We start from the raw sequence: 13,380 nt of genomic DNA on the forward strand, positions 1-13,380 counted from the left end.
GTCAAAAAAAACTTTGAAAGGTAAATACATTTGAACAACTAGAAGGGACTAAACGATATGACTTCAGAGGTGACGGGGAATTAAGTAAGACAAATAGGGGACTTGAGCTTATATTTTGTTTTGTTTAGTTGATTTTAGGGGGCAGCTAAGTGGAGCAGTAGATAAAAAGCACTGGCCCTGGATTCAGGAGGACGTAAGTTCAAATCTGACCTCAGACACTTGACACTTACTAGCTGTGTGACACGGAACAAATCACTTAACCCTCACTGCCCCACAAAAAACAAAACAAAAGAAAAACAAAAACAAACCAAAAAAATGGCATGTTTAGTTGATTTAAAAAAACAAAAGGGGGGCGGCTAGGTGGCACAGTGGATAAAGCACCAGCCCTGGATTCAGGAGTTCCTGAGTTCAAATCCGGCCTCAGACACTTGACACTTACTAGCTGTGTGACCCTGGGCAAGTCACTTAACCCCATTGCCCCATTAAAAAAAAAAAGTAAAAAAAAAAAAAAAAGGGTGTAAAAAAGGAATATGCTAAGGAAGAAATAACAAAGGAGAAAAGATTCTTCTTATTTAGTATGAAATGTATATATAAGAGCATAGAAAAAAATAGAGAAAGGAGTTGAGGGACCAGGCATCTCGACCTTATTATTCTCAGAACCACTAAAACAGGCACAGAATTACATTAAATTCAACAGGGAATCGGGTAACTAGGAAACAGATTGGGGGGATGGCTAAAAGACATGTAATGGAGAGAGAGGACAGTTAGAGAGGGAACTTTCATAAGCAAAATATGATTCAGTGTTGGAGGAATGATAATTAAAAGGATAGAAAGTGTTGGGGATTGGCATTGGTAAAGAGAAGAGGGGCAAAGGAATAGAAACAGACCACTTTAATTATAATTTTTTTTTTTTTTGGTGAGGCAATTGGGGTTAAGTGACTTGCCCAGGGTCACACAGCTAGTAAGTGTTAAGTGTCTGAGGCTGGATTTGAACCCAGGTCCTCCTGACTCCAGGGCTGGTGCTCTACCCACTGCGCCACCTAGCTGCCCCCTTTAATTATAAATTTGATTCCTTCTCTTCCTCTTTTTTTTATACAAGGGTGGACCCCTTCCTTATATAAAATGTAATGATATACCTTATATGTAAAAATAAAAAAAATGTAATGATAAATTGTATACATTACATATTAATTATATACAATTATTATAAGTATAGGTGAATTGAGATGGAGTGCCTTACAAAATGGAAGAGGGTAAGTGAATGAATTAGAAAGCAGAATCCAATAATGCTGTTCACAAGGAGCATACTTGGAACATAAAGTTAAACATCCTATATTAATTATTGCCATAATTCAATATAACATTTACAAGTTCTACATGCAAGTTTGGAAGACTAGTGTTAATTTTTACTTAGACTTAATACCTGTGACATATAACAAAAACACATTAAAATTTATGATGGATTTGTATTGGTCCATACCTCAGGCTGGACTGTAAAATTTTCGCAGTCTTTCGGTGAATCAGTATCCAATAAAGATCTCATTTTATAATTACATTTGGGTTTTGTGCCTAGAGCTTTAGAAACTGTGCACTTGATCTTTTGTCCCTCCTTGATTGAATTATTAACAACATTTGGTTCAACAAATACTTCATCTCTCTTCCCGGAAAGTAATGATTTTTGGAGACAATCATCTTGTTTTTCTGTTTTGCTACAAATGCTTATGTCACCAATTATATTATCAGATTCTGTTTTATCATTAACGATGTTTTCTTCTTCACTTGAATCATCAGGTATAATAATTCTGGATACTTTCTTTTTCTTAAATGCAAAATTTTTCTCTGTCCTAACTCTCTTTAATTTTGCTAAGCGTCGAGTATGGTATTTTCTCCTTCCATCGGCAAAGCTGTCTTCATTTAATAAGTTGAAATCAACACATACTTCTTCATTTGAATCATTGATAGGATGTTCTTCCTCATCACTAACACAGAAGCTGTCTCCAAAATAAGTTTCATCTTGTTCAGGGATCTATAAGCCAAAAAAAATTTCTAAATAAACATAAAAAAATTTTAAATTTTTTAATGTAGTTCAATTATTTGCTGATCATTTACTATATTTATTACATTACTATTATTAGACAACTAATGAGGTTACCTAGCAAACTATATTTGTATGTGTGTATATATATATATATATGCCTGCATGTATGCATAGACACAAATATACATAAATGTAAACTTTGATCTAATGAAGGCATAAGGTAATTGATATAATTTTTGAAGTGTCACTTCATATATTGACTCTCTTCGTTAATACAAAACAGTTACTACCTAGACTGATTTTGCCTAATTTGCATATTTAAATGATACTGTTTGGATTTGGTTTTGTTTTTTAGAAGATAAATTTTCAGAAAATAACCTAAAAAATCAACTATAATACAGGTATTTTTTTGTCATCTAAGACAAGCTAAGAAAAAATTAATACTTTCACAAAATAGGTAATAAAGTATTTCACAAAACAACATGGAATAACATGGTCCCAAAATTATTGGTGATGAATACCAAAATATTAATTATCTTTAACTACAAAGTGGGCTTCGGGTAAATACTAATATACTAGAAGAAGTCACCTATCACAAGCTTAAAACGAAGTATTAAGATACTTCCAAAGAGTAAGCCTCACTCTCTTCATTATGAAAGAAAACTAGAGTAGAGCTATTATCAGTCTTACCCTGCATACTAGATTTGAAATTAGGGAGTCTGGTTTCCAATCCTGGTTCATCCACTTACTACTTATACAACTCTATGTTACTATGTCACCCTGGGCCTAACCTTTCTGAAATCTTTAAAATAAGGTAGTTCGAATAAATGATCTCTAACATCCCTTCTAGCTATAAATCTATAATCCTAAGGACAATCAGTATAGCTTAGGTACCTGGAGAAAAAAAATCACTGGATAGTTCTTACCAATAATTACAAATTATTCCCAGGAAATAGCTTGGCCCTTCAGTAAGCAAACGTGTGTTACAGTATGCTCAGCCCTATGAGAAACGCTACATTTGACTTGAGTTAAAAGGGCCCATGGAAATTCATCTAGCTAATTCTCCATCCTTTAGATATCACAGTTAAAATTTCCCAGATTTTATTTTAAATAGCTGCAAAAGAGATTACAAAACCTCTTTTAGTAATTCATTCAACCTCATTAACAGGAACTTCTTACATATTGAAAAATTCATACCTGTGAGAAAATATTCATGGAATCATATTTCTTGTGAACCATTTTATACCTACTTCCCACCAATGGACTGCGAATAGACTGAAGATAAACACCTTTCATCTCAGAATCTATATAAAGAGAATTAATTTTTAAAAGATACATTAGAATAGTAACCACAAAGGTTTAGTTAACTATTAATCTAAGCTTAAACAAATCATGTTCCTTGGGAAATGTCAACTACCTATTTTGAAGGACAAGGAAGTACCCTGGAAAAAGCAGTCTTTTAAAAACTTAAAGGCTGGGGCAGCTAGGTGGCGCAGTGGATAAAGCACCGGCCCTGGATTCAGGAGTACCTTAGTTCAAATCCGGCCTCAGACACTTAACACTTACTAGCTGTGTGACCCTGGGCAAGTCACTTAACCCCAATTGACTTATCAAAAAAAAAAAAAACTTTAAAGGCTAAAATATGGATAAAGTAACATTTGGGTTGATTAAATAAATATTTCTAAATGCTTACTACATGTAAGGCATTTTACAAAATCCATAATGATATAATTAGGAGAATGATAAAAAGTAGGATGTGAAAAGATAAGGTGAACAGATGTAAAATAAAAAGAGTAATTTAATTTCAGCTTGGGGAGAGAAAATTCTGAAAAAATTTCAGAGAGCAGGGGACAGGTAAGCAAGACCTTCTGGAAAAAGAACCTTTTCAAAATGTACATGAAGAAGGGAATGCCTTCCAGGCATAAGAGAAGGTCTCTGAAAATTTACAGTCAGGAAAGGGCAGGAGGAATTTAAGAACCAGACAATAATCCGGTCTGTCTTTTACATGCATGAAATAGAATAAAGGTAGGATGGAATCAGACTGCAGAGTCTTCAGTGCTAAGCTTTGTCAAGTGAAGAGGAGAGCAGATGAATCACTAGCCTATGAATTGACTCCAAAAGCTAAAATCTGTAGTAGCTTCATATATCTTATGTGACAGTCATATATGTATGTAGTCTGCTTAGGCTTCTGATTCTGAAGAATCAGGCTGTCCTTAGTTCCCTGACCCCTTCCTAAATTGTACTTTGTGGAAGACCAACATGGGAGGATGCTACCTTGAGGTGGTAATTAAGGCCCAAGGAAGCATCAGAGAGTTCTTTGGGGGACCAGGCCTAAGAAAACTAACCTTTAATTCTTTACCGATCCCCAAGAGGTTATAACCCTTCTCTACCACAGAGGGTTTTGCACCCATTCAGCACCAGGGCACCTGTCTTGCATGTTGACAAGTACTTCTGATTAATGGGTAGGGCCTATAGCCTATACCAGGTCACAGGAAGGCAGGACTATTTGTGCTACATAATGGCTAGAAGGAATAAACCACAGGAGGGCTGCATATTTCTCTCTTAACTGAGTTATTCTTAGCCTCATAACTATCTCTCCCATTGGGTCATTTTCAGCATGCAGTAATTTAAACCCATGGAATGGCAAGCTTGTCCATCACACTGAAAAATGAAGTAAAAGAGGGGAGAAAGTGAAATTTTTTGACCAAGGAAGTAATATGGTCAGATCTATGCTTTGGGAAGATTATTTTCATGACTGGATGAAGTAAGGAATAGAGAAGGCAAAAAATGGAGTCAGGAAAGCCAGTAAAGATCCTAGTATAATTAGTAACTTAACTAGAATGGCAAAAGTTGCAATTGAGAAGAGGAATGAATGCAGGAGACAGATTAGACAAAACTGTTTATGAATTCAATATACAATGCAAAATCTAACTCCTTTGAGTTATGTTTTATAAGAATTGAAAAATGACTTAACACAGTACTAATTTATAATAATCTTACCATAATTATTGCCTATATAGCATAGCTTCTAATGCAAACTAAATAAAAATTAAAGAATGATCAAAGGCAAAAGAATTTTAAAATGAGAATAATATGACAATGTCATTTACCATTTAGAACCTGTGAAAGTTGAGTCCCATCATTTAAGAAGTCAAGTAGTAAGGAATCTTGTTCATTTTCTGATTTTTCACTTTCATCAGATGAAATATCTTCTTCATCTTGTGAAATCTCTGCTTCCTCATCTAAAAATTGCCTGCCTTCATGCTAAGAAAAAATGAAGGAACAACTTAAAATAAGCATCCATTTTTCTTAAAGATCTGGAAGAGCCAGTACCAAAACAATGAAAAAAGTCTACATTAAAAAAAACAACAAAACAGGAAATGACAATGATAAATACACCTAGAATACTCAATTTAATTGGGCCTTAGAGTTACATTCAAATCATCTGAGTTGATTCATGCCAGTAAAATACATGTTTCTAATTAATCCCTGAACATCTTGAAATTTCAAATCAATCATTTTATGCTGAGAGATAACAGTTCTATAAAATGAGACATCAAAGAATATTGGATTGAGGAAACTCCCAAGTTAGTAACTGGTCAGCAAAAGAGAGTTCTTTCCTGATATTTTGAACTGTAAGTGACTAAAATTAGCCTCCGGCACCGCAAACAGCCCCCCCCCCCAGTAGGACTGCTCTCCCCGAAACTGCCCCAGGCACGTAAGCCTCACAGCCCATGACCTGCTCAGCAGGGATGCGCACAGGAAGCCTAGAGTCTCAGTGCCCCAAGCCAGCCTTAAGCACATCCTTGGGGTGCCAACCAATTAGCTTGGTGTGTGTGGGGGCTTGGCGCCAGGTTCCTAATGAGAGAGGCCTTTTATATATCAGGGAAGTTAGATGGTGAGGGGGACGCTACAAAGACAGATGAAGAAAGGAACAGAGCAGTGAAAGGAGAGCGGGCTGAGGAAGATAGTGAAGAGGGGGAGGCTGACAGTGAAAGGAGGTGAAGGAGGACAGGAAGAGTAAAAGGGAGCAGGAGTGAAGGAGAACTGAGAAGGGTGGCTACAGAGATCGGGTGTGGCTGACAGTGAAAGGGAAAACTGAGAAAGGGGGAGTTGCAGAGAAGAGAAGGAGAGACAAGGCGATGGCTGACAGTGAAAGGGGTGGCTGTCTACTGGAGGCAGACAGTGAAAAGGAGGATGGAGAAAGGAGACCCAGGGGGATGTTACAGAGAAAAGGGGGCAGCTGACAGAGAACAAGTGAAGGGGAAGACTAAGAAAGGAGAGGCAAGGGGGATGCTAAAAGAAGAAGGGGTTTCCAGTGAGTTGAATGAGGGCAGCTTTCAGCTAAGAGGGGAGCAATGTAGAGAGAGGGAGGAGAACCAGTGGAAGTGAGGCGTGGCTGAGACGGAGGCAGGAGAGAAAGTTGAAAGAGTAAGTCCATTGGGGTCAAGTTCACAGGTCATATTTCTTGCTTACTTCTACATTTATCTCTAAGTTTATTCACCTCAATAAACCCTGGTATTTGCTTAAATTGAAAGGAGGCTTCCTAATCTTTTTCTAATCAGACTGGGAGAGGTAGTGGGGGAGGGGGAGCCTCCCAATTGGCTCTTCCCATATTAAATTAAACTCTTTACAGATTAGGGTCCAGTCAATATTTTTTTTTACAGAACCATACCAGCAATTATGAAAAACAATCTTAGTGTATATTGTTTTAATATCATGCTCACAAATTCTAACTTAAGAAATTTGATATTTCCATGAAACATGTCTCACTTTGACAATTTCTCATGCAGTAATACAAAACAGCACAAAACCAAAGAAGAGTGTTTCAATCCCAAGAAACAGCCATTACCATTGAAATACAAATTGAGTATGTTTAAGTTTTTTATAAAATCTGAAACTTTAGTTCAAATAACTTTTTAAATGTCTTGAAGTAGGATTTTTTTTTCCTTTCTAGATACAATGAGGTTGTTTGATATTGTTTTACTGAAATAAATTTGAAAGGGCAAAAATCTTTAATGAAAATGAGGCCCTCACAGTGAATTAATATGAACATAAATCATATTATAGGAAAATACAAGTCTTAACTAGAAATTTACTTCATTAAAAATAGGGAAAATCAGGGCATCTAGGTGGCACAGTAGATAAAGCAGCGGCCCTGGATTCAGGAGGACCTGAGTTCAAATCCAGCCTCAGGCACTTGACACTTACTAGCTGTGTGACCCTGAGCAACTCACTTAACCCTCATTGCCCTACAAAAACAAAAACAACAACAACAAAAAGAAAATGATGGTGACATAAAAACAAAAGATCCATACTATTTCCACTACCTATCTCTTTTTTTTTTTTTGGTGAGGCATGGGTTAAGTGACTTGCCCAGGGTCACACAGCTAGTGTCAAGTATCTGAGGCCGTATTTGAACTCAGGTCCTCCTTAATCCAGGGTCTCCGGTACTCTATCCACTGTGCCATCTAGCTGCCCCTCCACCACCTATCTCACAATGTTCCTTATAATCTTTAGGACACTAAATAAACATGTTAGTATTATTAATATTCCAACCTCTGTTCAACTTGGTCTTCAAGTACTTCTTTGATTAAAAAAAAATGCAGGGGGCAGCTAGGTGGCGCAGTGGATAGAGCACCGGCCCTGGAGTCAGGAGTACCTGAGTTCAAATCCAGCCTCAGACACTTAACACTTACTAGCTGTGTGACCTTGGGCAAGTCACTTAAGCCCAATTGCCTCACTAAAAAAAAAAAAAAAAAAAAGAAAACACACTAGAGCCAGCCTAGTGTTGAGCTACTCTGAAATGTGTTAGGCTGGTTCATGAATGACAGGCATATGTTTTGGTTACCCAAAGCCAGATTTTTATGTGAAATCATTTTGCAATCTAGCAAAGGACTGCTAATCCATAGACCATTTTCTTGACAAAGCAAGCAGTTATATATGTGACTAGATACAAGACCAGATACTGCTGGCATAGCCTTGGAGAACCCAGGGTCATCCAGAACTACAATGAGGCATCAGAGGAAGACTTTTATAGAGAAGTTGCTAATTGTCTTTTTAAAGTCCATAAACAAACAAACAAAAAAAGAAAATTATTAGGAAGGAAATAGAAAACTCTTACCTTTAAGTTTCTGTAACTTTTTAGGGCTCTCACACTTTTTGGAGGATTCCTGTTATTGCTCTGAAAATCATCTTGAGTTAGAATTGGTTTATGAAAATCTGTACTCTCATCATCAGATGATTCTGACTAAAATAGGAAAAAAAAGTGTAAGATAAACTGGATGATGATGATGATATTATAGTGTAAGATACTACCCCTCAAAGAAAAAAAATATATACTGGACACAAGTCCAACAAGAATTCCTAGAAGAGTTAAAGAAGGCACTAAAAAAAGAATTAAAAAAACCAAATGAGAGCTACAGAAGATGAAAAGAAAATTAATTAACAGCTTGGTAAAAGAGGTACAAAATCTTACAATGGTTTTTTTTTTGGTGGGGCAATGAGAGTTAAGTGACTTGTTCAAGGTCACACACCTAGTAAGTGTTAAGTGTCTGAGGCCAGATTTGAACTCAGGTACTCCTGACTCCAGGGCCCATGCTTTATCTACTGTGCTACCTAGGTGCCCCGAAAAATTTTACAATTTTAAAGAAAATAACTCCTTGAAAATTAAAACTGTTCAAATGAAAGCTAATGAATCCATAAGACACCAAATAAATAATAAAACAAAGTCAAAAACTGAAAAAAATATAAGAAAATATAAAATTATCTCATAGGAAAAAAACTGACCTAGAAAATAGATGAGTTGAGAAATTTAAGAATCACTGGATTTCTGGAAACTCAAGAGCAGAAAAAGAGGCTACACATTATATTTCAAGAAATTACAAAGGAAAATTGCCCAGATATCTTAGAACAAGAGGGCAAGGTAGAAATGGAAAAAATTCACAGGTTACCTCCTGAACAAAACTGCAAAATTAAAACTCCCAGGTCAAGAAGGAAATATTACAGTTAGCCTAAAAGAATTCATGTACTATGGAGCCACAGTCAGAAACACAAGATTTAATAGACACCACTATAAGGGAACAAAAGCTTTGGAATACAATATTCTGGAAGACAAAGATCTATTTGAATGTGGTGGTGCAGTGAATAGAGCACCAGCCTTGGATTCAGGAGGACCTGAGTTCAAATCTGGCCTTAGACACTTAACACTTACTAGCTGTGTGACCCTGGGCAAATCACTTAATCCCAATTGCCTTACCCCCCCACCAAAAAAATTTAATAATGGGAATAGTTTTGGAAAAACCTGGGAAGACTAGTATGAACTGATGCAAAGTAAAGTGAGCGGGACCAGGAGTAAAAAATCTATAGTAACAGCAATGTTGTAAAGCTAATCAACTATGAAAGACTTGGTAACTCTGATCAACACAAGGACCAACCACAAGACCAAAGGACTCATGATGAAACATGCCATGCACCTCCAGAAAAAAGAACTAATGAACTCAAGAGTGCAGACTGAAGCATTTTTCTATTTTGTTTTCTTTTACTTTTTTTCTCCTTGGAATATGGCTACTGTGAAAATTTGTTTTGTCTATGTACACATGTCAGTAATAGTTTCTTTTTCTTTCCTTCTCAGAGGTTGGGGGAGGAAGTGAGAAGTGGGATTTCGAACAGAAAATAAACTAATTTTTTCAAAAACTAAAACTGATAGAAAGTTATTCTATTTTTATATATTTAAAAATAGGAGTTTGAATCTTACTGAAATTTTCCACCTAGAAGTCCTTTTTAAAAGGTTAGAAAATTCTGTTTCTATGTCTTTAAAGTACACAAATAAACAGTTTTAAAGAGCTGTATTACCTTTTGGTAATGCAAATTATAAAATAATATAAATTTTGGAAATAAATACCTCTTTTTTTTTGGTGAGGCATTTGGGGTTACATGACTTGCCCAGGGTCGCACAGCCAGTAAATATCAAGTATTTTGAGGCCAGATTTGAACTCAGGTCGTCCTGAATCCAGGGCAGGTGCTTTATCTACTGTGTCACCTAGCTGCCCAAATACCTCATTTTTTAGTGTCTTGTTAATTAGTTATCATTAGTTAATAAATAATCAAGGTCTAATGTAAACTAAAGGTGAGGTTTGTTATTAATGACAGTGAATATCAACCCATATTTCAGATATTCTTGATAATTTCAAAAATTTTTGGCCCAACTTTTTCTTAGATTATAATTAGATTGTCATTGATTTAACTTCATAATGTGACTGAGTAAGAGCTCCTAATAAGGAGTAGAAAAGTGACAGCTTTAACATTTTCTTGTTCTCTTGTGCCACAATTAACGAATTATTAATCCATGCCTTATTTGAAGAAATATTTTAAGCTACTTGTCCATTTATTGAGGTAAAAATAGATAATATGTTTATCCCCTTAATTGGTCATACAAAAACTAAAACATGACAAAGTATACATCAAACAAATAAAGAAGGGGTACTCCCAGTTCTCCTCTATTTATGGAAGCCTCACTCTTTCCTTGAGATACCTTGTTCATTTTGTGTGACATGGTCTACTGCCATATAAATAAAGTAAGGGGAAAAGTGTCAATTATTACATTAAGTGTTAATAAAGCTTAATTTCTTCAAGATAAGAAATAAATGAGTTTCAATATTTTTTCCAGTGACCCAGTGGATTAATTTGTGAACCCTGCTTTTAAGACCACTGCTATATAAGACTCAAGGCCATTTCACATTTTTGTTTTATAAGTAGCCATGGTCAAAGAAGGGCAACTAGGTGCTACAGTGGATAGTGTGCCAGGCCAGGAGTCAGAAAAATCTGAGTTCAACCTCATACACTAACCTCATACACTTACTAACTGTGTGACCCTGGGAAAATTATTTAATGCTATTTGCCTCAGCTTCCTCATCTGTAAAATGAGCTGGAGAAAGAAATGGCAAACTACTCCAATATCTTTGCCAAATGGGATCATAAAGAGTCAGACACGACTGAAAACAACAAACAACATGGTCAAAGAATGCAACATCTTGTGACCAGCTCCTGTTGATGAGCCTCTCCATATACAGGCAGGCTGTTCTCAGAACAAAATATGATTCAGTCTGTTACCAGAACTACACCCAAATCTTTGAGCTTGCTAGAACATTCTAGAGCTTACGTTCTATTTACGAGGTCTTCAAGAATCGTGTCAGATACAAAATCCAAATATAAAAAGTCATATCATAAAAATATTGGAAGAGAATGATATCAGATACCTTTCTTTGTTATAGCCAGCAGAAGAACTCTTAACCAAAGGGAACAGAATTCATCACAAAAAGCAAAACAACTATTTTCAATTATAATCAAGCAAGCAATCAACAAGGATTTATTCAATGCCTGGCCTGTGCCAGGCACTAGATTTTGAAAATACAAAATTAAGATAGTAAGGACAAAAATGGAGATTGTAATTGGAAAAAAAATATAAATATCTCTTTTTCGGGATCTGATAGCTAAGATATACTGGAAATAAATGTAAATATACAAGACTAAGAATCATTCTCCAAAGGTCAAAGTATATAAATAATTCCAAAAGGAAAATTACCAACTATTAACAACCATATGAAAGAATGCTACAAATCACTAATATAAGAAATGCAAATCAAATCAACTCTTATGTTTCATCTCATAACTAGGCAAGAAAAAATGCTGAAAACAGCCAAAATTAAAAGGGATGGGAGATGATGAGCACAATAATCCATTGTTGATGGAGCTATAAATTGATCTGACTATTCTGGCAAGCAATTTGGAATCATGCAAAGAAAATAACTAAAATGTCCACACCATTTGACACAGCTATCCCACTTCTAGGTATATGCCCCCCAAAACTATTATAAACAAAGCAAAGACTCATAAGATTTGTGGCAGGGGCAGCTAGGTGGCAAAGTGGATAGAGCACTGGCCCTGGAGTCAGGAGGACCTGAGTTCAAATCCAGCCTCAGACACTTAACACTTACTAGCTGTGTGACCCTGGGTAAGTCACTTAACCACAATTGCCTCACCAAAAAAAAAAAAAAAAGATTTGTAGCAGCACATTTTGTGATAGCAAAAGAACTGGAGACAAAGCAATGTCCACTGACTAGGGAATGTCTAAGCAATATTAATGTAATCAAACATTATTGTGCTGTAAGAAATGAGAAATATGAGGAATTCAGAAAAGTTTGGGAAGACTTCTATGAGCTGATTCCATTAATCAATCAATAAGCATATATTAAACACCTACGACATACTAAAATAAAGCAGGGGAGTCTAAGAAGGTACTATGGATATAAAATAAAGACAAAAAAAGAAATAGTCCCTGCTTTCAAAGAACTTACATTCTATTGGAGGAGACAACATAGACATATATAACTATATACAAAATAAATACAAGGTACTTAGGAAGGGAGAATACCAGCACTCATTGCTGGGGCGGGGTGGAAAGAATCAGAAAAGGCCTCATGTAGAAGATGGTAATGGAGTTTGGTCTTAAAGGAAGTGAGATGGAGACAAGGGAGTACATTGCAAGTATAGTAAAGAGCTACTGAAAGGACATGAAGATAGGAGGGAGAATACAGTGACTGAATAACAGGGAGAAGGCCAACTGGTTTTAATTACAACATGTGGAAAAGGGAGTGATACACAGTGAGATTGTAAAGTTAGGCTGGATTCAGTTTGTAAAGAGCTTTAAAATCCAAACAAATTTAGTTATCATAGAGATAATGGAGATCTACTGGCGTTTGTTGATTAGGCAAAGGGACATGCTCAGAAACATACTTAAGGAAAAGCACTGGTAAGTGTGGAGAATGGATCAGAGTGGAGAGAAACCAGGCAGGAAAAATCCAATGAGGAAATCACTGCATGAGCCCGGGTGAGAGGTGATAAGGCCCTGAACAAAGGTGGCAAGTAGTAAGAAGAGAGGCAGGGCAAGAGCAGACTTCCACACATTTTCATAGGTTTAATTCCTGCCTCAGACACTTAGTTGTCGCTTAACTTCTCTGTGCCTTGGTTTCCTCATGTCTTTAATGAGGGGATTGGACTTGACCTCTAAGCTCCATCCCAGTTCTAAATCTTAGATCCTATAATATTATGACCTCACAATATTACATTGCAGAATTTGGCAACTGATGAAGTATGTGAGAAGAGGGACAGTGAGAACATGACAATGCCAAGGTTTTGAATTTGGGAGCCTTGGAGAATGGCTGTGCCCTCCACAATAATAAGGGAGTTTGATAGGAAAGAGGGAAAAGGATTTTACAAGAAAGACAATGAATTCTGTTTTGGACACATTCAGTTTCAGGTGTATAAGCACAGTACATTTTGAA

At 36.2% G+C, this 13,380-nt stretch overlaps 1 protein-coding gene across 1 annotated transcript in view; it reads right to left on the bottom strand.

Annotated features, from left to right (window-relative positions):
• Positions 1-13,380, bottom strand: part of FANCM (FA complementation group M) — a 98,956-nt gene that overhangs the window by 14,105 nt on the left and 71,471 nt on the right. Inside the window, 4 exon segments of the mRNA XM_043981388.1 lie at positions 1,481-2,026; positions 3,236-3,342; positions 5,149-5,302; positions 8,163-8,288. Of these exon segments, the coding sequence (XP_043837323.1) occupies positions 1,481-2,026; positions 3,236-3,342; positions 5,149-5,302; positions 8,163-8,288 (933 nt within the window).

The sequence above is a fragment of the Dromiciops gliroides genome, chromosome 2 (assembly GCF_019393635.1).
Source record: "Dromiciops gliroides isolate mDroGli1 chromosome 2, mDroGli1.pri, whole genome shotgun sequence".
In the NCBI taxonomy this organism is placed as follows: domain Eukaryota; kingdom Metazoa; phylum Chordata; class Mammalia; order Microbiotheria; family Microbiotheriidae; genus Dromiciops; species Dromiciops gliroides.